The 23328-nt window shown below is 47.4% G+C and overlaps 1 protein-coding gene across 4 annotated transcripts in view; it reads left to right on the top strand.

The window, feature by feature from the left end:
• CDHR3 (cadherin related family member 3) overlaps positions 1-23328 on the top strand; it is a 55218-nt gene that overhangs the window by 6631 nt on the left and 25259 nt on the right. For all 4 annotated transcript variants that reach the window (XM_045564258.1, XM_045564262.1, XM_045564259.1 and 1 more), the window contains exons 2-8: positions 1886-2088; positions 4583-4748; positions 5456-5553; positions 14772-14866; positions 15514-15618; positions 20200-20348; positions 22607-22796. In XM_045564258.1, the coding sequence (XP_045420214.1) occupies positions 1886-2088; positions 4583-4748; positions 5456-5553; positions 14772-14866; positions 15514-15618; positions 20200-20348; positions 22607-22796 (1006 nt within the window). The remainder of the gene's footprint in view (positions 1-1885; positions 2089-4582; positions 4749-5455; positions 5554-14771; positions 14867-15513; positions 15619-20199; positions 20349-22606; positions 22797-23328) is intronic.

The following is a 23328-nucleotide window of genomic DNA, read 5'->3' as shown; positions in this document are numbered from 1 at the left end:
TTTTAATCACAAAAATGCTATAATATTAAAGTCAATTTTAATAGATTAAAAAAATCTATTCCTATTCACATCATCCGAAACTTCAGCTGTTTTGATATTTCTGAGTCCTTGCACAGTCCTTGTCTGTAAAGCTTGATAATTCTGCGAGCAACAATAACTTATGCATTATGCATTGTAGTTTCTAAACGAAATAAGGTGATTCTAGATTTATAAAAGCTTGTATAAGTGAATGTGCTTGTATTTCAATTTTTCCCACATTTCCATGTGCTCTTTTGTGCTTCCCCCCAACTGAAATAAAAACATCCTCCTACAATGGCCTGTTTACTTCTAGAAATTTTATGCCTTTCAATAGGACAGTTCCCTCTGCTGTCCCTCTCCACCCCTGCGCCTCCTACTATCCCAGGTTTTTGGTCCCCGGTGGCCGATGGTGGCCAAGATTGGGAAGCTGGCTAGGAGGGAGGGCCTCCGTGTCAATCTTGGCTCTGTTATCTACTATTTGCTGTGTTGCTTTCAGCTCAGTTTCCTCACTTGTAAAATGATGTCATTGACACCTATCTGAGAGGGTTGTGTGAAGAGTATATGAAACAAAGGATTTTACATTATGCATTTATATGAAACATTGGATAAATGGTTATTGGATTAGTTTTCTAGGGTTGACATAACAAATTACCACAACTTGGGTGGCTTAAAACAACAGAAATTCATTCTCTCACAGTTCAGGAGACCAGAAGTCTGAAGTCAAGTTAATGGCAGGGTTGGTTCCTTCTGGAGGCTCGGAGGGGAAGTCGGGTCCGTGCCTCCCTGCTATCTTCCGGTGGTCGCCCGCCATTCCTTGGCTTGTAGCTGCATCTCTCCAGTCTCTGCCTCCGTTATTTCATGGCCTTCTTCCCTCTGTGTGTGTCCTGTCTTCTTCTTATGAGGACACCAGTCACAGGATTTGGGGCCACCCTAATCCAGTATGACTTCCCCTTAACTAATTATACTTGCAATGACTCTATTTCTGAATAAGGTACATTCTGCGATTCTTGGTGACCATTAATCTTTTGGGGCCACTATTCAATCCACTGCAGTAGCCATCATTATAGCAGCATGAAAGAACATGCCATGTTGCTCTCCTCCATACTAGCAAAGTCTTGCAGGGTGTCCTAGAGACCTTAGAATGGTCCCAGGGCTTTCCTGGAAGAAACACACTTCCTCTTAAACTGTAAAATCCCCTGTCAGTAAGGCAGCCCAAGGCAGTTCACCCGCCCTCTCTGAGTCTCCTGTTTCCTCCGCTGTGAAACGGGAGTTAATTTACCAACCAAGAAGCATTGACTGACCTTCCACAGGATGCCCGTAGCATCCAATAATAGCAAATAATTGTCCTTGAGATTGCTAATGGGCGTGGGGAGATCGACCATGACTTTGGAGTTCTCCTGTCATGCACACTCAGTTTCAGAGGACCTCCCAGATCAAACACTGACACACGGAAGCAAAACAAACTCTTGTAAACTGCTGGGCCCTTGCAAGAGAGAGGATGTCATTACCAGACTAGGTCCCTTGAGTGGGTGTCTGTCTCCTAAGGTACCACATTTCTCTTTCCCTGGCTCTTCACAAAGCCTGGGAGAAAAAAGAATGGGAGCAGGGGACAGGGAAAGACAGCAGCTTTATTTACTGAGTGACAGAAGCAGATTGTGTGGTTGTTTGGTGGTGTTTGTTTTCTTGGCCCCTAGAAGATCTCACATGCCCATTTTCAGCACTTGGCAGCAGCGTTTGTTCTTGGGGAGTGACCAGGTCCCCTTGTTGCCCTGGGCCACGAATTGAAGCCACAGACCAAGCTGTTGAGTCTTGTTCCCAGCAGAAGGCTCTGTGTTCATGTTGTTTCGCATCCTTTTTAAATCCACAGGGCGAGAAGCGCTATACCTGACCCACTTACCTGCTACAGGCAACGTGGCAGAGAATTCTCCACCTGAGACTTCAGTGCACAAGTTTTCTGTGAATTTATCAGCATCGCTGTCACCTGTGATCCCTGGGTTTCCCCTGATAATCAACTCAAGTCCCCTCACTGAAGCCTTCAGGGTCAATCGGCTGTCAGGCACTGACTTTGAGGTAAGCAGCCTCTTACCCTCCGTGGGAGTTGTCTGCAAAGACGTGACCCTGCGAATGGGGTGGATGGGCTTCTAGATCAGTGATGATTCCTCCCCTGTTCCCTAGTTTAATCTTCCTTCTTATAAGATCCAGGAGTCCTGTTGGAGGCATCCCAGAGCCCTGTGTGCTAGATGCCCCTGTAGTCTCTGGGCCTTTTCCATATGAACATTACGGTCAACTTGTCACAAATAGAAGCCTGTTTCTTATTGCCAACAACTCTCACAGGTGTTAGGTGTGCTTTCAGTACTAAAGCCTTTTGGTGGGGTAACTTGGGTATTAATTTCCTTCAGAGCCATGCCCTGATGAACTTGTGTCTGGTGACTTTGCTTTTCTGCAATTCTGAGACTTTTCAGAAGGAAATCTAAGAGGAGACACTTACAGGAAGACTGGCACCCTTTAATAAAAACATAAGTCTAAATGTGCAGCCCTACTGTTTGAATGTTTCCTCTTGGATAATTCAGACTTGATCATGGGCATTCAAGAGCCATGCCGCCACCGCTCTGTTTTCTTGTCATCTGAGTCTTTTCCAAAGTTGTCACTTCCCCATAGAAAGAACAAACCTGCTCATTGCATATTTTCTGCTGATAACCTCAGAAGTCTTCTAAGCATGTCTTCAGGGTCCAGGTGTCTGGACCTACCTATACTTTGGTATCCCCCCACCCCACCCCTTCCTCAACTGGCCTAGGAACCTCCTGCAGTTATCACGAGCCCAGCCACTGTCCCACCTACCTTGCCCCTGGGTCCCTGTGGGCTCAGGCCTGCTTGGTCTCGGCTCTCTGCTTTGCTGAGGTTCATACTAGTTGTTCTTAAACATGGCTCATCATTAGAGTCACTAGGGGAGCTTTTACAAAGTGTGCATATCTGGACCCTATGGGAGACCCGAGGAACCCATAACTTGTGGCCAGAGCCCTGGCGTCTGGTATTCTCATCACCCTAGGGTGGGCCCTCAGGTACACAAGGAGCACACACTCAATCAGTCTCCATCTCGGCATCTGGTTGACATTCCTGGACCCCAGATGCTGGTTCTGTGACTTAACTGTGCTGTCTACCTACTTCCTTGACTTTGGACTTGTCTTACCAACTGCTGCTCTCTCCTATCAGCCCTGCCGAGTGCTTGCCCTTACAGAGCACCTTGTGTATGCTGGACAGAAGGACTTTGCATGTCTTTACTCTTATAATCTTCAAATCACGAGGATTGTATCTTCTCACCCATGGGGAAAAGAAGCACAGAGAGGTTAAGCAATTTGCCCTGGGTTGCACAGCTAGTAGGTAGCTGAGCTTAGAACCCAGGCAGTATGGCTTCAAAGCTCTCATTTTTAAAAACAGCTTTATTGATAAATAATTCATAGAGCATATAATCCACCCATTTAAATTGTATAATTCAGTCATTTTTAGTATGTTCACAGAGTTGTGCAACTATCACCACAGTCTAATTTTAGAACATTTTCATCACCCCAAAACAAAATCCTGTATCCATTAGCAATCGCTCCCCTATTCCTTCATCCCCCTAGTCCCTGGCAACCAAAAATCTACTTTCTGTCTTTATGGATTTGCCTGTTCTGGACATTTCATGTGAATGGAATTGTATGGTACATGGTCTTTAGTGACTGGCTTCTTGCACTTAGCATAAAGTCTCACCACCAGGCCCAGTCGTGTTAATAACCAAAAGGGTCTATTAGCATAACTGAGGACGTATATGAGATTTAGTCCTTGATGTCCCAAAGGGCTCTGGGCCTTTGGCGGGTTCCAGGGGCTAAGTGGGTGGCGGTGGGGGTGTCTACAGATGTGAGAGATCACAGCTGGCCTCTAGGCAGCTTCAGCACGACATTCCCACCAGGGGCCACCGGTGTTTGGGCTGTCAGCAGCTCTGGATTCTGAGATGCCTTTCTGGCCTTGGTTCTTGGTGTCTCTCCCACGTCTCCAAAATACTTACAGTGCAGAGGACAAAACCTTCTGACGGTGGAAGAATATGTGGAAAGGCAGAAAAAAGTGAACATTTTGTTGATTAAGCAAATATCATTCCTTATTTATGCAGATGTATCCTTCTTCTCCTGTTCATTCTTGGGCGTGGCCTCAGGAAAATTAGAATGGAGTAATTTAGCAACCCCAGGGAAGCACAGCATCCTTCCGTAACAATGAGAAAATCCAACTATATCCAGGGCAGCCAAGGGACTTGCCTAGGAGCCTAGCCCCAAGTAGTGACAAGTTTTTCAATTCCATCTCCAGCCAATTCCACAAGCACGTCTCCCGAATATATTTCTTTCCTGCGAACAGCAGCATCCCATGCAGTCCCTTAGTGCAGCGGCATAGGGCTTATGCTGGGAGGACGGCGAGTGGAAGATGGTGTCCAGGATGCTGGTTGCTTCCTTCCTAGAAATAATCCCTTTGCAAAATGCATGCATACAAAACAGATCTTCTTTCCCATGGTTACTAACAATTCTGCATTTTGTTTTAGGTTGTCACCACTGGGAAGGAACAACTAGATTTTGAAACAGGACCAAACATATTTGACTTGCAGATTTACATTAAGGACGACGTTGGTGTCACAGACCTGCAGGTCCTGACTGTCCAGGTAACAGATGTGAACGAGCCACCTCAGTTTCCAGGCAACTTGGCGCAAGGTAAAATACAGCAGGGTGTGCACTGTGGCCCAGACGGTGGTGCCAGGGAGGGCCCTGGGGAACAGAGGAAAACAGAAAAAGTAAATAAACAAGCATCTGTTTCCCTGGAAAAGGCAGCTGCTTAATGAGCAGGGAATAAATGAAATGTCCTCCAGCTCAGCACTCCCAATAATCATGTCCAACGCTTTTCAAAGCCCTTCACTTCCATGGTTTCGTGTGGTCCCCCCAAGTCCTAGGGAGGAAACTGAGGCTCAGAGACCTCAAGTGAATCATTCTGAAGGAACCTGGGCTGAGCCCATCATAGGCCCAGCCATGTGTACTGGGGTCATTGACTGACTCATTCATTCTCCCCGTGGGCTCTGACTCCTTGAGGCCAGTGTGTGTCTGCACAGAACAGGGACAACATAAGGGGCCAGACCATGGAGTAGCTTCCTATGTGAGCTCACCCAAGCTCATGGCTTGGAACACCATCCCTATACTGAAAACCCCCAAGTCTATCGTTTCAGTCCAACCCCAGCACTTTATGAGTTCCCATAAACAGAAAGTTGGCCAGTGTCAAACTCATGGCTTTTATTATTGCTTCCCTCTGTCCCACAATACCAACACACTTGGTTCCCTTTGGTTGTGTACGGCTGCCCTGATTTTGGAATTCCCTGTTTGCTTTCTCTAATAAAATGTTCCTTATTCCACTTTGGACACTGGCGTAGGTCTAGACCTCTACATAGTAGAAGGAGCGAACCCTGGATTCATTTACCAGGTTGAGGCCTTCGATCCGGAAGACACAAGCCGAAACACACCCCTCAGTGTAAGTGTCCTTGTCATACTGAAGAGGTGCTTGTCCATGCTGGCTTTGAGACAGGAGCCCCGTGTCCCGAGTCTTGGTAGGGCAGGTTTGGGCAGTAGCATTCGGGGACTATGCTGTCCACGGCTAAAGCACAGAGTACAGGGGATGGTTGGAATGGGTAAGCCAGCTCTGGAGACAGACACCCCAGGTGGCATTTGTGGTTCTGTGTGATCTGGGGCAAGTTTGTAACCTCTCTGAACTTTGATTTATACATCTGTAAAATAAGAAGAAGAACAGCACCTACCACAGGAGGAGGATTGTGAGTATTAAATAGATAATGCATGTAAAAACACTTTGCACCATGCTGGGCATATCAAAACTGCTCAATATTTTAAAAATCTAAGCTGATAAAAATCCACGTATATTATTTTTAAAGTAACCATAAATTGTATACCCCCGAGCCGGGCATTAACATATCTTTCTCAAGAGATAAAGCCAAGCTACTTCAAACCAAGTTTAAAAAATGTCATCTTAGTTCACTACAACCTCAAACTCCTGGGCTCAAGGGATCCTCCTGCCTGTGGCTGGGACTACAGGTGTGCACCACCACACCCAGCTGATTTTTGTATTTTCTTTTTTTTTGGTAGAGATGGGGGTCTTACTTTGCTCAGGCTGGTCTTGAACTGCTAAGATTAAGGGATCCTCCTGCCAGCCTCCCAGAGTGCTAGGATTACAGGCATGAGCCACCACACCTGGCCTCTTCTCTCCCATTCTAACCAGTTCCTTAAGGGAACTATCCGTGGGGCTATTGCAGCCACCAACTCTCAGGGGAAGCCTCTTAGCTCGTCCCAGGCACGGATGCCTCAGCTCCTAGCTCTGCCTACCACTGTGCCCCGTGTGTACACTGCAGCTGGGGAACCGGGGTTGGAGAGAAAAAACTGAAGCAAATCCCACCAGACTAACCTTGGAGCAGGCTACACACCCACCAACCCTGCCTAACAGAGAAGAGAATCCTGGAAATATGACACTCAGGGAATTGGTAACACCAGGAGGCTGTTTCTACTGTTTGCTGCATGATTTGCAGCTTCAATGGGACTGCTTTTTCTAACAGGAGGACGTAAGCCTTGGGAATAAACTCCAGGACCAATATATACAGTCTACAGGGTCTGAAAGCTATTATAATTTTATTGGACACAACTTACAGTAAAGAAATACTCTGTTTTTATTAGAAGATGATCCTTCTGTGCAAACAAAAATTCATTCATTCATTCACTCATTCATTCAAGATTCATTCACGTCAATACTTACGTGGATATCACAAGTGTTTGCACAGTCATTCACTATGGGTGTCTACTATGTGCTAAGAGCAATACTAGGTGCTTTAAATGCATACTTATTCGTAACATTCTTGTGATGCCAGTTAGGAAATGTGTTTGTCTGCAAATAACATAAAACTTAACCCCAGTGGTAGATATGGGATTTCTTTCTCTTCCATAACAAGACGTCTAGAAACAGGCAGGCAGTTCAGGGCTGGTGCAGCTGCTACTACCATCAGGAGCCTGGGCTCTTCCTATGTTTCTGCTCTTCCATCCAGAGCATGTATGTTGGCTTTGTCCTCTTTTTCTCACCTCATGATTGCAAGATGGCTGCTGCGCTGCCAGGCTTCACTTCTGAGTTCCATGCAGGAAGAAGAAAGAAGTAGAAAGGGAAAGCGGGCAGGCCTGGTCTGTCCCTTTTTTGGCAGGAAAACAAAAACTCTCTTGGAAGCCCTACCCAGAGGACTTTTGCTACATCTCACTGGTCAGGACTGTGCCCTACGGCCACTGTTGTTTGATGGTGACCAGGGGAAAAGGGATCCTAAATGGAGATTAGGTCAGCAACCCAAAGTATAGTCCCTCACTTAGGTATTTAGTTCATTTCAACGTTTACTCAGAATTCACCATATGGATTTATTAGGTACTTTGGATAGAGACAGGAGTAGGACAGATTGACCTTAAGAAATAAACAGTCTGGATGAGAGACATTCATGTGTAGGGGAAACAAGTAATATCTTTTCCTCATGTGCTGCAAGGTTTGCAGCTGACATCCCTCTAACAAAAGACAGATTATCAAGAGAAAAGCATAACAAATTTATTTAACCAAAGCTTTTACATGACACAGAAGGCTTCAGAAATGAAAATGCAAAGACCCAGGGAAAACTGCATTTTTATGCTTAGGTTCAAGGAAGAACGGGCAGTTGTGTAGAAGTATGATTGGACAAAAAGAGGGCATGATATAATGGTAATAACCTGGGGGGAACTTAGCAAGGCCTGTTTATTCATATTCTTCTTGGCTTCTAGGTATAGGGCAGGACCCCTCTGGAATGAGGGTCTTATGACCTACTTTCAGGCGAAGTAGGTCAGAGAATTTCTTTATGATCATCCTTCAGGGAAGAAAGTTGGAAGAAAATCAAAGTGGCCTTCTTGCTTCTGAGATTTTCTCAATTGCCAACGTGCCATATTTTGGGCTGTCGGGTTCTGATCTCCGACACGTGCATACATTGAATAACTACAATTCAGTATGATAGTTACTGTAAAGTTTGTACAAGATACAGTGGGGGCAAAGTGCAAGGAATCTCAGTTGTGAAGACAAATATATATTTATTTTTAAATCTCTATTTTTAATGTAGCTCTTTAAATTATGTAGACCGAAGAAGGTCATGGCCCTTTTAAAAAACGCCTCATAGATCAGGTTGTTGCCCTTTCAGGTGAAGGGAAACAGCCCAGGTGGGAAGGAACTGCAGCAGGTGTTGCTTACTTTAAAAAAAAAAGTAGTGCCGCGCAAAGGGCTCTGAGAGCAGCTGCAGGGGCTTGGAACCAGTGGCTGGAACGGTGGCTTCTGCAGTGAGTTTAGGGGCTGTTTGGGGAGCGGGTATTCAGAGTTGGAGCAGAAAGTGCTAATGAAGGATTCAACACCTGAGCTGGAGCTAACAGCTGTACGGAAAGGCAACACCCCGCCTGCAGGAGCAGTGCACACGATCTGGAAGGAACCTTTCCCAGACTAGAAAAGGGTAACAGCAATGTAGGAAGTAACATATTATGGCCTTTGTACTTAGGCATTTTACTCTGGATGCTTGGGCGTACTGAGTGGGGATAAATCATCTGTAAAAGTAGAAAGGAGATAGGTTAATTTGCTATTGACCAAACCCACTATTGAGCAAACAAGGACTGACTGAAGCAACCTAGGCTTGTTTCGTGCCTGTCGTCTCAATCTGGTGGGCTCCATGACCTTGCTGGTGGCAGCAACCTGAGAACGAAGAAGGATGGATTTAAAAAATGGCTCTAGGACACGTCCTGAAACCCCAACTCCTTTAAAATGACAACCCTTCTCCAGCTTAATGAAGTGAAACGGTATCATAGAGAACGTAAAATGGGGGCTAATCCAGAAACCACTGGTATTTACTTCTCCTTTTTAAAAGACATTTAAAAAGCATGTGGTTGTACATTGTCTGGACCAACACTGTTCACTATCGGACCAGCACTGTCCAGCAGAGCTAGAATGTGGGCCAGAAATGAGTGCTGCATGTATAATTTTAAATGTTCTAGTAGCCACATTGAAAGTAAAACAAGTGAAATTAAACTGGGTATATCCAAAATATTATTATTTCAACATATAATCAACATAAAATGATTAATGAGATGTTTTACATTCTTTTTTTCATATGAAGTCCTCAGACTCGGTGTGTATTTTACACTTAGAGCTCATCTCCATTCAGCATTCAGACCAGCCACATGTCAGTGCTTGAGTCACACGGACACCAGGCTAGTGGCTACTGTCCTGGCCAGGCACAGGCTTAGATCTAGCCCTGGCACCCCACCTCCCCGCCCCCGGACTGGGCACCTTCTGTGTTGTGAGGGGGACACAGGGCAGCCAGGGGCCCAGAGGCGTGCATCAGTTGTGGGCTCAGAACATAAGAAGAGAAGGATTATCTGCACGGGAATGATTGCGTTTGCTGGCATTTCTTCTCTGCGCGCCCCCGACACCTTCTCCACCTCCTGAAGGAGGCTCTTAGAGACCCACCCCCTCCCATTCAACTCCCGCACTCCCGCCTTCCCTCTCTGCTTGGAAGTGGCCACGGAGACTGCAGCAGAGCCTCCTTGGAGACTCTGAGGACATTAATCAGTTTCACAGCTGGAGGCAAAATGATCTAGTGCGGCAATTCCTCCATTAAGGGGCTTTCTCTTGGCCCTTCCATTGAGCAAGGCTTTTGCATACAGTGAAACGTGCTTTGTCTTCACCAGGGCAGACAAAGGATTAAATTAAAAGAGCAATAACCTAGCTGCTAGCTGGGCTTCTGGGAGGGCAGCAGGGGCAGGCACGCTGTCTCTGAGAAGTGGCAGCTGATTGTACCTTTTGGTCTTCCTAGGAATAAAGTCATCATGTGCCCAACCTGGCCCTACCAGGGGTCCTACCTGGATGGGACTTTTCAGGTGCACTGAGCGGCCCCTATTTCCAGGTGAGGGAGGGAACTGAGGCCTTTGCCTGGGCCAGGTGACTCCAGTGAGAACCGCAGTCTCCTGACCCAACTCCTGCTCATCCCCTTCTACCCTATTCTGGCAAGTTCTGCCATTGGTGTCCCGCCGTTTTCTTTCCTGAGTGGCAGCACCCCGTCCCCCTCGGCTCCCCGCTCATTCAGCCCCCCTGACGTCCGCCTGCCACTCAGGAGCACGGCCTGAGACCTCAGCAAAAGGCGTTCTACCCCAGGTGCTTGTTAAAATGCTCACGAAAGGAAAAAGCAATGGCAGGGGACAATTCCCACTCTGCATATGTGGCCACTGCTGAGTGTTCAGATGACGGAAAGACACTCTCACATAGAGAGGAGTCAGGGTCGTAAAGACTGGATCAGCGAAGCCTGAGTCTCATCTGGCAGCACAGGACCCAGGCTGCTTATGGCACAGGAACGACAGAGTGGGAAGCACCGGATCCGCGGCGTTTCTCAGTGAAGGATCACATTGTTAACAGCATTGTGCATTTGTCAACGTGCTCTTAAAAACACTCAAGTTCTCGTCTATCCCCCACCTAGCGCATCCTTGAACAATGCGACCCAAGCGGAAGCCAAGCCCGGGCTTGCGGAGGGTAGTGTGTCCTTAGTAGTTTTCCTTCTCCTAGGCACCCTCCCTCCCTCCCCCCCAGCTCCCACCCCTGAACTGCCGTGGGGGTGGAATAGGGGAAAAGAGGGAGAGGAATTGGGGCTTTTACAAAATATTCAGCTTCAACTGAAAAATATAACAGGAATGTGGCATCGTGTTTGTAACTTGCCACGGCCCAGTTGGAAGATGATACCATGTGCTGGTGGCCCTCTGGGGTGGATTTGGGACCATGAACTCAGTGGCCTGCGGAATCATCTGCACTCTGTGGACTGGGAGAGAATAAGGGTCCTTCCTTCCCCCTGGAAACTTGGCCTAGGTTGGCCTGGAAACTTCTCTGTTCTGTAGGAGACGGGAGGCTGAATTCTTGCAGCTAGTGTCCACTGCAGGCCTGAAAGCAACTGAGGGTTACAAAAGCCACACAGGTTGAATCACTGGCCGGTGACTCCCACTGCGGTGGGGCAGCCGGTCCTCCAGGGTGTGGCCCCCTCCTCCCCAGCCCGCCACCCCAGGGAGCCTGACAGTTCAGGAAACTGGGCCAGCTCCCTCTCACCTTCCTTTCTCCCTACCCCAATGGCACAATAAAGAGTGAATGGGGCAGGAAGGATGGGCTGGTTGTCTTCCGAACTGGAGCTTTTGTGTCCAAGAGCAAACCAGAGCTGCAAAGAGGCTGCAAATAGAGAAACCTGGGGCGGTGGTAAAGGAATATTCCCAGCAGGGAAACCAGAGCGCTTGTCTGACAAGCATTTGTTAACTGAATTGATCTGATTACTCAGGACTTTTCTTAGCCAGTACTCGGGCAGAGAGGGGCTGCAGTTGCTTTTCATTCTATTTAATTTCTGTTTTCCAAGAATGAATATCAAGGGAACAGCTTTGATTAAACAAGCCTTTAAAAGGGGGAGAAAATGCCAGGTTTTACAGAAAGCCTTACTGAGTCGCTGGCAAATGGCCACATGACACAATATTTTTAGTCTATGGATATTATCTCTTTTCTAAGCATAAAACTGCTATTCCCATTAACACAGCTTGCAGGTTCAGGGAAAAAAAGAAATTAGCTCGGCAGTGAAAAAAAAAAATCAAGATTCCAGGAAATCAGCCTCTTAATAGAAATTAAAAATAAAATTCTCATGTCCCTGTTTCTACAGTTCTTCATACCCTTTCTATCTGCTGCTCTTTCTTTCCTGTCTTCCTTTCTTTCTGCATTAATTGTTGAGATTGTAGGCCAAACTGGAGAAGATTTCATAGCCATGTCTAGCATTGCCTCATTCAAACAGGATTTTTAAAAATGTTTGGTACAAGCCCAAGCAAGAGCGAGACCCCGTCTCTACAAAAAAATACAAAAATTAGCCAAGCATGGGGGTGCACACCTGTAGTCCCAGCTTCTCAGGAGGCTGAGGCAGGAGGATCACTTGAGCCCAAGAGTTTGAGGCTGCAGTGAGCTATGATCACACCACTGCACTCTAGCCCGAGTGACAGAGCAAGACCCTGTCTCCAAAATAAAAATAAAAATAAAGTTCGGCACGACCTTTTGTTGTTGCTTTTTTTATTTTTTAAGATTCTCTAAGGTGGGAATGTTGGTCTCACATAGATGGGCAATGAACAAGAAGAAAAACCCCAATGTTCAACAAATATTTATTGGGCATCTATTATGTGCCAGTCACTGGGAATATAGCAGTGCATAAAATGAAGCCCTTTTTTTCATGAATCTTACCTTCTAAGGAGACAGTATTAGGTAACATTTATTGGAACTGCCAGGCACTGTTCTACCGCTTTATAATATAACCCCCTGGGGCATGCCCTAGTACTGTTACTCTTTGTACAAGCTCACTCAGCTGCAAGTGAGTTGGGGAACCAGGATTCCAATCCAGGCAGTCTGGCTCCAGGATCACCACACCTAATTTACTACCCTAATGCATGGCTCCTATACTCCATACAGGTTTCCTTCTCTCTTCCCATCATGTCTGCATTCATCCCTTTTGGAGCACCTCCCCCACATCTTCTTTGTTCCTTCAGTTGACCGTGAGCTTTTGGAGGGTGGGGCCTGTCTGTCATCTCTGTATCTCAAGACTTTGCAGTGCTTGGTACTAACCAGCCTTAGAGACTCCCCTCCTAGAGCATTTCAAAACCCATGTGGAGAGACATCCCGATTCAGATGCATGTAGTAAATGCCCCCATGGGTCTCTAAGACCCTGTCATTCCATCACATCCAGCTTGGGTCTCTGATTTATGGATATGTGAGGATTCCCTGCAGGGAAGGCTCTGCTCAAAGACACAGGGCTGCTCTATGTGCAGGCAGCTGCAGGCCTAGGCAATTGCTGTCCAGGCAGCGAACTGGAGAGTTGATGGGGGGCTTGGGATTTAAACATCACACCTTGGAGTTCTGCCAAGGTGCTTCTGCAGTCTGGGGGGGCTGGGAGAAGGGTGCTCTGTGGCATTGCCCAAATATTTTCTCTTAAAAATGAATGGGAAACACCTAAATGAGCAGCAAGAAATCCTTAGTAAAATAACCCCCTACAGTACAATGCTGTGGCATCATTAATTAACCAGGCTGTAAAATAAGATTTAAGAACATGGGTAAATGGTCAAGATATAAATAAATGGAACAGATATTATAATTTTTATTTGAACATCTCAGTTTTTTGAAGGGTGTAAGTTTGCACAAAAAAGAACAGAAGGTTATCATCAAAATAATGAGATTTTAGAGGTGACTTATATTTCATCTCTTCTTTTGTACTTTTTATCTATAAAAATATATTCATCACAACTAGAAAAACATTATTAAATAATAAACAGAAAGTAAACACTTTAAAAAATGGTTTAAACACCTAATACTGGCCCCAAGGGAGACCTTTAATCTTTTTTTTTGTGCACATTCTCTTCTTGTACCGGGAGCTCCGCAGTGATCACAACACAGCAAATTGCTGGGTTGGAAACCTTGGCAGGTTTCCCTTTGATTCTAGACTTCAGGGGCTGTGGCTCTGGTTACAAAACCTCCACTGATTATCTGATCCAGAGATCTAAGGCCTTGAGGATAGAACATCCCTCATCCTAGCAGGAAATAATGAAACTTTCGAACCTTAAAGCCCTTTGGAACAAAAGGATATAAACACGTAGTCTGCAGTGTTGCCGCAGCCCTTCATATTTTACCGTGTGCATTCTCATTGAATCCTCACAATAACATGGAGGAGCAATTGGTCGTACCATCCCTAAGTTATAAGCAAGGAAGGGACTTGCCCCGGATCTTGTGGCGAGGACCAGAACTTGGACCCAGCTGTTGTGATCCAGGCCCTTCCTCTGCTTCCTTGACTCCATGGTGGGAGCAAGAAAGCAACCTTGATGAGCACCCGTAGGTGGCTCAGGCACAGTCTCCTGTGGGCTGGTCCTGAGTGGGCTGGACAGATAAGCCTGTCTGCTCCTGTCAGACCAAGTGGCTCTGGGCAGGGTGTCTTCAAGAGAGCTGGGCTGGTCACTGGGAGCCAAGGAGGACAAAGACTCTCACCTACCCAAAGATGTGGGAAGGGCTTTACCAGTGGCCTCATGCCAGAAATTAGATTTAAAAAGCTCTTCTATAGCCCCAAGCCAGATTCCAACCTGTACTCCAAGACCTGCAATGTTTCATTCTTAGCTCACGCTTGTTCCTTGTTCCTTCCACCATTGCAAGTAGCAATGCTTGTGCATATTTTTACACCCTGCTATATGGAAAGTTCTTTTAAGGGTAGTGAGCAGATCCTACTCCTTTGGGTATAGTCCTGTTACTCAGTGTGCGGTGGGTGTGTTTAAACAGTGAGAGCATAGGGAGGGCATGATGAGATGGGACCCAGAAGCAGAGCCTGCCTGGACAGGGGCCTTTGCACACTTTCTGTAATTGAAGCAGGGTCGGATGACAGCTCCTCAGGGTGGGGTCAATCAGGGCCGTAGGCTCAGACCAACAGATCCAGAAGTTTCTTGATTCAAGAGCCAGTAAGTTGGAGAGCTGCCCATTTGGACCTCTTCCTGACACACAGGGAATAGTCCATGGGCTGCGAATACAAAGTGGGAACTGAACAAACACTTCTGGGGAAAGGTGTATAGGTGTGCTGCTGACTTAACAAAATGTTTTCCCTCATTTTTTAGTATTTCCTCATTTCTCCCTCAAAGAACTTCGGAATGTCTGATAATGGTACCCTCTTCTCCACAACAGAATTGGACTTTGAAGCAGGACACCGCAGGTAGCCTTGCCATGCTGGAATACTGTTTGTCTGAGGGTGGAGGACAGCTGTCCCCAGCATTCTGCTGCCTCATTTTAAGTTCAGAGGGCAGTAAACCCCAGGAAGGAATAGGGCATACGGCCGCCATCGGGAAGGCGTCTTTTCTGCACAAAACCTCCGTCTCCAGAGAACGGGAATGATGATGTGGGAGAGGGTGCCAAGGACCGGGAGGCTGGCTCAGACACCTGTCTGGCTTGGGAGAGGCAGCGTCCCGGCGAAGCAGCGAGGTGGGGTGAGCCTCTGAGCAAAGGCCAGGCCTCGGGGCGAACCAGGTGAAGCTCCTGCCTCTGCGCCAGGTGTGGGGACCTGAGCTAGTCACTGCAGCCCTGGCGCCTGGTTCCCTCCTGTGGGTGTGACATGCACATTCCAGGGATGCTGTGAGAAACCACGAGGTGGAGTGTGCCACAGGGCAGCCGCCGCCCGGGGAGGTGGTGGCTGTGGATGAGCCACTGCGGAAGAGCTGGGCCTGGGTTTAGAGATGGGGGAGACGATAGCAGGTGGCCAGGCGGGCAGACTCTTCCTCACTCTCCCCACCCAGTTTCCCCCACGCCATGTTGAGGTGGTGTAAGCAGAGATTGATCCTCTCACTTGGGATGTTTCCCTGACAGTTTCCGTCTCACCGTGGAAGTGAGGGACAGCGGAGGCCTCAGAGCCTCCACGACGCTCCAGGTGAACATCGTGAACCTCAACGACGAAATCCCTCGCTTTACCAGGTAGGGCTGAGGCACGCAGGACCCCGGGCCGCAGGCTCCATCCTTCTTAGGCGGCCTAGTCTCCTCTGACACATTTAAAGCAAGACAGGGACGCCCCTCGCTCTGGCCCGGAGCACAGCCAAGAGGCCTGAGATCCTCCGTGTCCTTCACCTGGGCCTCTGGACTCGTGTTTTCCACCATTGCTGCCCACGCCTCCCACTCCCCCACATCCCACGTGCCAGGGGACTGTGGGTACAGTGGGCAGAGGGGAGGGGCGGGACACAAGCCCCTAGTGCGTGGCTTGCCCGCGTGCGTTAATGACAGCACAATCCTAGCGCACACTGTCAGTCAAGGCTCCCTGAAGTCTGCCGTAGAGCGTCGTCCTTGCACCGAGCAGTTGTCTGCCCACTGCTGGCTGTGCTGAGGTCTCTTCCTGTCGTGTTGGATCCAGAAAAGAGATCTGGTTGTGTGACAGCTCCCATGTCTGGCAGAGGTGAGGAAGGTAAATGCATCTGGTAGGGGCAGTTTGTGGCAATGTGCTTGGCACCATCCCAGACACAAAAGGGAGACTCGAGCCTACTGAACATGGTGGATGCAGGGGGAGAGGGTAGGATTCTGAGCTAGCAGCTGGCACTCCAAACAGCCTGGCTTGCTGGTTAGAGCCTCTGCCTGCCCCAGTCCCTGACACGGGCATAGGAGCCAATCACAGGCTCAGTGGCAAAATCACCTGCCTGGGGGTTAATTGCATTAATGGCCATGAATAGATTCAGCACTGGGTCCTCCACCAACAAAAAGCCGTTAGGCCCCACAGCGAGGTGGACGGCTTGCAAAAGTATCCCAAGATTGGCAGGTATGAAGGCCACCCCATTTCCAGGCTAACCTGGTGCCACTTGGCCAACACACTGCAATTGGGAAGCTTCCGGATGTTATCATGGTCTGCAGCCCAGTTGCAGGTGACTGTGGAGGGAAGAGCAGCAGACAAACTCCCACACGATGCTTCCCCTCAGCGCGGATGCCGGGTTAGACTCCGAAGGACAGCACGGTGCGTTTCTGCTGACAGGCTGCTCCAGGAGCACGGGCCACGCAGTTTATTAATAGCTGTGACATCCCAGCCCAGACTCAGGCTCAGGTACTGGCCCACACTGCTCTGCAGGTTCTTCGGTGACCCCCAGAGGAAAGTGATGGCTGCTGGGCTGGAGCGAATGTGTTCCCTGAGGCCTTTCCCACACGTCCCATCTGTGAGGAGGGAAGCAGGTTAATGGGGCTACAAGGGGAAAAATAATAAATTCTCCCCAGGGGCAGCACTTGTAAACCATCTGGTTTGGACTGCATCTTCCAAAATACAGAAACTGACCTCAGCAGAGAGAGAGCATGACCCTGGCTGGTTTGGGGAGCACCCAGAGGTCAGGCTGGAGCCCTCTGGTTCTCCGTTTTGGTTTGAGAGAGAATCTGTTGGCTCCATCCAGGCAGAGAGTGTGATCTGTGTGAGCATCTGATTTTTTTAGTCAGTCGACTCTGTTTCAGTGTTCTATGGGCGGCGGTAAGGACCGCGAGAGCCTGCACTCCAAAAGGAGGATTGGGGCAGGGTGGCTGCCCTGACTCAGAGCCAGCCGGGTCCAGCAGCCATCCACAGTCGGAAAGGGTTTGCTTCGTTGCAGACTAGCTGCTGACTTTGAGGGCTTTCTTGGTTCCCCTGAGCTTCTCATTTTCCTATTCCCCCAAATCAGTGCTAACACTAACCATAAACTATTAACTCAGAATTAACAAAATGAAATCCTCAAACTGACCCAAGTATACCGAGTAGGAGTATGAAATATTAATAGAAATGTAAAATGTAGAAAGAGACCTTCTGTCTTTACCCATTGTTAAACTCCTGCAATTAATACAACAACGGCAAGCCCTGTTTCCTGCCTGTTTGTTGAAAATGTCTCACCATTCTATCCCTGGGTGGTGACAAACATCAGAATGCTTTATGGACTCACGATGTGTACTCTAGGAGGCTGCTATTATAAAAGCTGAGCACTTTATTATAAAAGTACCTGACATATTTACTCTTCAGGTGTGCATAGGGCTTGCTGTTTTGCAGAGCACTTTATTTTAGAGTTGGGCGGGTAGGTCTTTCTCCCCTCCTGCCCATTTCTTCTGTATTTACTCTAAGTCCTTCTCCATGTGGTGCCTGGCAGTGCCACGCACACCTTGGGCACTCACTGAATACTCATTCCAGCAATGCGGCCATCTAGGGCCACGCAGAACTCACTCCCTTTCCCCTGAGTGTGGCCTTGCCCCTCCCCTCCCCTTGCCGGGCTCTGGCGGTCAGGGGTGCTGGGGAGAAGGGTGCAGGGACATAAGTGGTATCAGAGCTTCATCCTGTCGGGGTGGCTGCATGGCCCCTGGCTTCACTGTGCTTTGAATAGATCTTAACTGTGGTCAGACCTTTATGTTGAATGATATTTTATACACACCTGGATCTTGGATCCCCAAATCAAATAGACCAAAGATTTAATCTTCTTCCAGGCTCAATGTCCAGTTAGCCAAGGAGAAACTATTTCACTTGAGGAGCTGTGCCATCACCAACAGCCTGCACAATCCCTTCATGGGGACCTGAGTTCCTGGAGCACCCAGCGTGGAGTGGATGGGCCTGCAGAGCAGGGTTTCCCAAACAGTGGCACTGCTGGCATGGAGCCAGATACTTCTTTGCAGTGGGGGCTGTCCTGTGCATTGTAGAGTGTTTGGCAGAATCTCTGGCTTCTACCCCCAGATGCCAATAGCAGCCCCTTCTCCCAGTTGTGACAACCAAAAAGAGGGAAGGAGGGAAGGTAGGGTGGAGGGGATTTTCATCCCTGTGGGAGGCTGGGGGCCTGTGGTTGTCACCTCCAGCACTGCCTTGTGATAGTCCTTCTCAAACTTGGAAGCATATACAAATCCCCTGCGCATCTCATGAAATATGCAAATCCTGGTTCAGTGGCTTAGGGTGGGTGGGCCTGAGATCTGCACTTCTACCTGGTCCCTGGGCACGCTTGGAGCAGCAAGGGCACACTGCGTGAGTGGCACAGGTATCTTCTCTTTGTTGGAAGGGAACAGAACCCATTCAGAATAACCAAAGAAAACACATACTGTAACACATTAGACACAGGGGCTCTCACAGAATGGACGAGGGCTGAGCCCAGCCTTGAGAGCCAGGGCTTCCTCCCTCTCTCCTCTGGCGCTGGCGTTGGTGCCTGCCACCCCACCTGTGTGGACCCACTCCACTTGGCCTGTTCCTGGATTCATCAGTGGGCAGTGTCACAGACTCCCTGAGAAGGGGATGTGTCGGGGGGACACTGGGTAGGGAGAGGCCCAGAGCACTGGAGTGACCCCTTGGGCTGAACAAGATTACTCGCTCCCAACAATGGAGTGTACCTACGGGAGACCACCGCACGGATGGCGTGGGAGGACCCAGGAGACAGGGAGGAGCCCTGGTGTGGCGGGACTGGGGTGAGGGCCTGGTTCCAGCCTTTTTCTGCCGGCCTCTCACTCAGCTACAGGTCCCCTCTCTTCTGTCCTTCCTCCGGCCCTACTTGCCTTATCGGAATGGTGAGATGGAACTGCAGGAACATTCTGAACTCACAGAATGAATGCAATCATTTAGATCTGAGATATAGTATGCCCCTCTCAAAGAAGATCCCACACGGGGAAAATCTCGACTTGGGAAACTAGGAAATCAGAGAGGACAATTTGCCCCACTGAAATCATTTTCCCTCAGCAAACGGACCTCCTGCAGAGCTATTTTAAATAATAAACCTCCCTCAGTGCATTCACAATTACTCAATTTGCCCAAACTGTATAGTTGTTAAAACTCCCAACCTGTCTGTTTTATTACTGGCCTTTTCCAATGGCCTTGGTGACTGAGGAAAACGGGTAAGTTGGCATTTTGGGGTTATCTTGTAAGAAGTCATCCTCGGAGGACAGTCATCTGACCCGGTCTTCTGTCAGAAGACTCATTGCTCAGTTCAGAGAGCTGCTGACCTCATGATTAACGCAACTTGGAAAGGTATACAAGTTCTGTACATAAATTCTGTATCCTTAGGCAAAAGGAAAGAAAAGAAAAGAAGACAAGGGAGAAATAAAAGTGAGCAAAGGCACTAGAATAGAGAAGTTTTACAATTTTTCCAGCTTTTCCCGCCATGGGATGGGAGTCAGGAACAAAGGAGGGAACCTGTAGTTGTGGACATAATGTCCAGATAGATTTGTAAAAGAATTCAGGGAACTTTTGCACCAAAATTGGGAGAATGAGAGGAGGTAGCTGGACAGTCCAAGTATCCTCATTTTAAAAGATGCTAGTGCTGAGGCTGATCTGCAATGGCGTGAGGCCGGCGTGCACAGTCAGTCAGAGACTGTGCTCCGTGTAAATCGTTGCATTAACAGTGTGGTTCTTTCTTTGCATCCACAGGGATGTGATCTTTGGGAATACAAAGCCAGTCACCCCTCCTCTCAGCTGCTGTGCTCTCCCTCTGAGCATGTTGATGCAACTCAAACAGCTCAGCACTATATTTAGCACCAACCAAAATACCCACCCTCCCGTGCCCCTGAAAATTAGCTGTGTCTGCTGTATTTCTGTTCCAGCCCAACGCGCATATACGCGATTCTGGAGGAACTGAGTCCAGGAACCATCGTGGCCAACATCACAGCTGAGGATCCAGATGATGAAGGTTTTCCCAGTCACCTCCTGTACAGCATTACTACTGTTAGCAGCTATTTCGTGATAAATCCGTGTAAGTCACACACATCCATCCTTAAGTGCGTCTTCTGATTCGGCCATTCGGATTGTTTTACAATACTGTTGTCCGTCAGTGTCCAAGGGGGATAGATTCCAGGAACCCTGAGGATACCAAAACCCATGGACACTCAAGTCCTTGATAGAAAATGGCATAGTATTTGCATATACCTTTACGTACATCCTCCCATATACTTTACATCATGTCTAGATTACTTATAATACCTAATGCTATGTCAATGCTATGTAAATAGTAGTTATACCGTATTGTTTAGGGAATAATAATGAGAGAAAAAGTCTGTGCATGTTCAGTACAGATACAAACATCCTTTTTTCCCTCCCAAATATGTTCAATCTGAAGTTGGTTGCATCCAAGGATGAGAACCCCCAGATACTGAGGGCTGATAGTATTTTTTCTATTTCTGGTTGGAATCATCCCTTTATGTCTTGGGTCATCATTTGTTGCCATGGTAATAATTAGTTACCAGGCATGGGAGTTGGGGAAAGTGGACGGGGTTCATAGCTGTGTCAACCCTCACCTTTGGGGGGCAGGAGAAGGCCAGAGAGGCCTTCCTGCTTCTGCTGTTTTCTCAAATGCCAAGGTGCCATATTTGGAGGTAATGTGTCCTAAATCCCATCACCTTTGGGGAAGGTGGGCATGTAAGGATGGAGGGGTTACCTGCCCTGAAGGCACCCTGAAGTCTTCTGAAGAGAGGAGCGCCACCAATACTGTGCAACAGAAATAGAATGAAGCCACACTGTATGTAATTTCCAAGTCTCCAGTAGTCACATTTTTAAGAATAAAAAGAAACAGGAGAAATTAATTTTAATAAGGTATTTTATTTAACCCAACACATCTAAAATATTATTTCAACATGTAATCAATACGTAGAAGTTATTAATGAGATAGTTCACATTATTTTCTTTAGTACAAAGTCTTGGAAGTTTGTTGTGTATTTTATACTCACAGGACATCTCAGTTCAGACTAGCACCATTTCGAGTGCTAAATAGCTACATGTGGCTAGTGGTGACCATACTGGAAAGTGTCACTCTAGATCAATCTGCTGGATTGTGGGGAGTTATTTTCCCATCTGAGTATCTCAGTGCAGAGATGGAAAGTTCTTCCCTTCTGTAATAGCCGTCTTTTATTACTGGGGCCTTAGTATATACCAGGCATTATGCCGAGTGAGTAACATGCATTCTGGCTCAAGTACTCAACACGGCAACCCAATGAACTACTATGATCCACATTTTACAGATGAGGGAACTGAGGCTTAGGAATAGACTCAGACAGGTTAAATGACTTGTGCAAGGTCTCACAGCTCCAGGACCTGCCCTCTTAACCACTACCAGACCATCCCTCCTCCAATCACTTCACCAAAACAGATTTCACTTCACATAACGATTTCATAGAGGCCAGCCGTGGGCAATCCCAGAAAGGCAGTGTGTTACTGGCTCCACAGGCTTTAGAGCAAAGGCTACCTCTTCCCAGGAGAGCCCAGCAAAGGCAGCAATTGTGCTCTATCTCTGAAAGCTTCCCAGTGCTGTCATTGAGGACCTCAGTCAGCCGATAATGTAGGGATGGACAAGCATGATTGAGAATTCTGTTCACTTTGGTATTGCAAAATTAAACTTTTAACAAGTATAGAGGTGTTGTTTTTTTTTTTTTTTTGAGCATATTTATCAAGACTCTTTGGTTGTAAGTAACAGAAATTAAGGCAAACCAAACTAAGCAAGAGGGGAAAAAAAAAAAAAGGTAAGGACATCTATCACCAGCATACTGGGTCTCTCATAAGATAGAGTCAAATAATCGGGGCCTAGGATAGGTGTGAACCAGCACTGCTTCAGGGACCTCAGTGCTAGAGTTCTGGCCTTTTCCCTGTAGCTCCACTATTAACCTGACTGATTCCCCAGCATGTGACTCTCAGTTATAAATTCCCAATAGGAGAACCCAGTGGGTCAAGCTGGACTCAGCTACCTACCAGTCCAGTCAACTATGGGCAAGGGCTGCTGCCAGGAGCCCAGCCCTGAAGTCTGTTGTGAAAAATTCTAGAAGGGTAAGACCAGATATTCCAATAAATGTCTAACACAGGAACTCACATAGGTTTTTCCAAAACAGTGTTTGCATAGAGAATATTCTCTGTGTAAGCCAGTCCTCAAGTGACAATGATCTTTTCCCATTGTCTCCACGTTTCCACATTCCTTTAGTCTTCATTTCTCTTCAAAGGGTCACGTTCTAACCTTTGCCTTCTTAGTGACTGGCACCATTCAAGTGGCCCAGAGGATAGACCGAGATGCAGGTGAATTAAGACAAAATCCCACCATTTCTGTAGAGGTTCTGGTGAAGGACAGACCCCACGGAGGTCAGGAGAATCGCATGCAGATAACCTTCCTTGTGGAAGACATCAATGACAACCCTGCCACATGCAAGAAGTTCTCCTTCAGGTACTCACGATTTGACACTTGTGCTGAGCATGCTACCTCTTTGGCAGTCCTCGGCCCTCTGGCTTCTCTGGTATGTTCTCAGCAGGGACTGAAGAATTATGGGCATCTGGGGAAATGGCTCATGAAAATAAGTAGATTTGAACCGTCTAATTTTGTGCACAGGTTTTCTTTTCATCATCCTTTTTTTCTTTCCTCTTTTTCATTTTCTTTCCTCTTCATTATCTCCCATCTCCGCTTTCTTACTCTTTTAAGAATTATTTTTTATTTTGTTCCCTTCTATAACCTGTTCATCTCTGTTGGTGAAAAGTACCACAGGGACTTGTTAGGTCCTCTCCGGGCTGTGCCTTTTCTTTATTTATTGCCACCGGTGGCAAGATGGTGCTGTTAGCAGTTGTAATAGATGCTTGAGACTTAGGATTAGTAAATAGGAACTCCCAGAGAAACACACCACCAGTAATGTGCATAAATCAAACCAAGTACTCATGTAAAACAAAACAAAGCATCCAATTCACCTTACACAACTTAATTGCAT

Source organism: Lemur catta, chromosome 11 (genome assembly GCF_020740605.2).
Source record: "Lemur catta isolate mLemCat1 chromosome 11, mLemCat1.pri, whole genome shotgun sequence".
NCBI classification, from domain to species: Eukaryota; Metazoa; Chordata; class Mammalia; order Primates; family Lemuridae; genus Lemur; species Lemur catta.
This window is presented reverse-complemented; position numbering and strand designations above follow the sequence as displayed.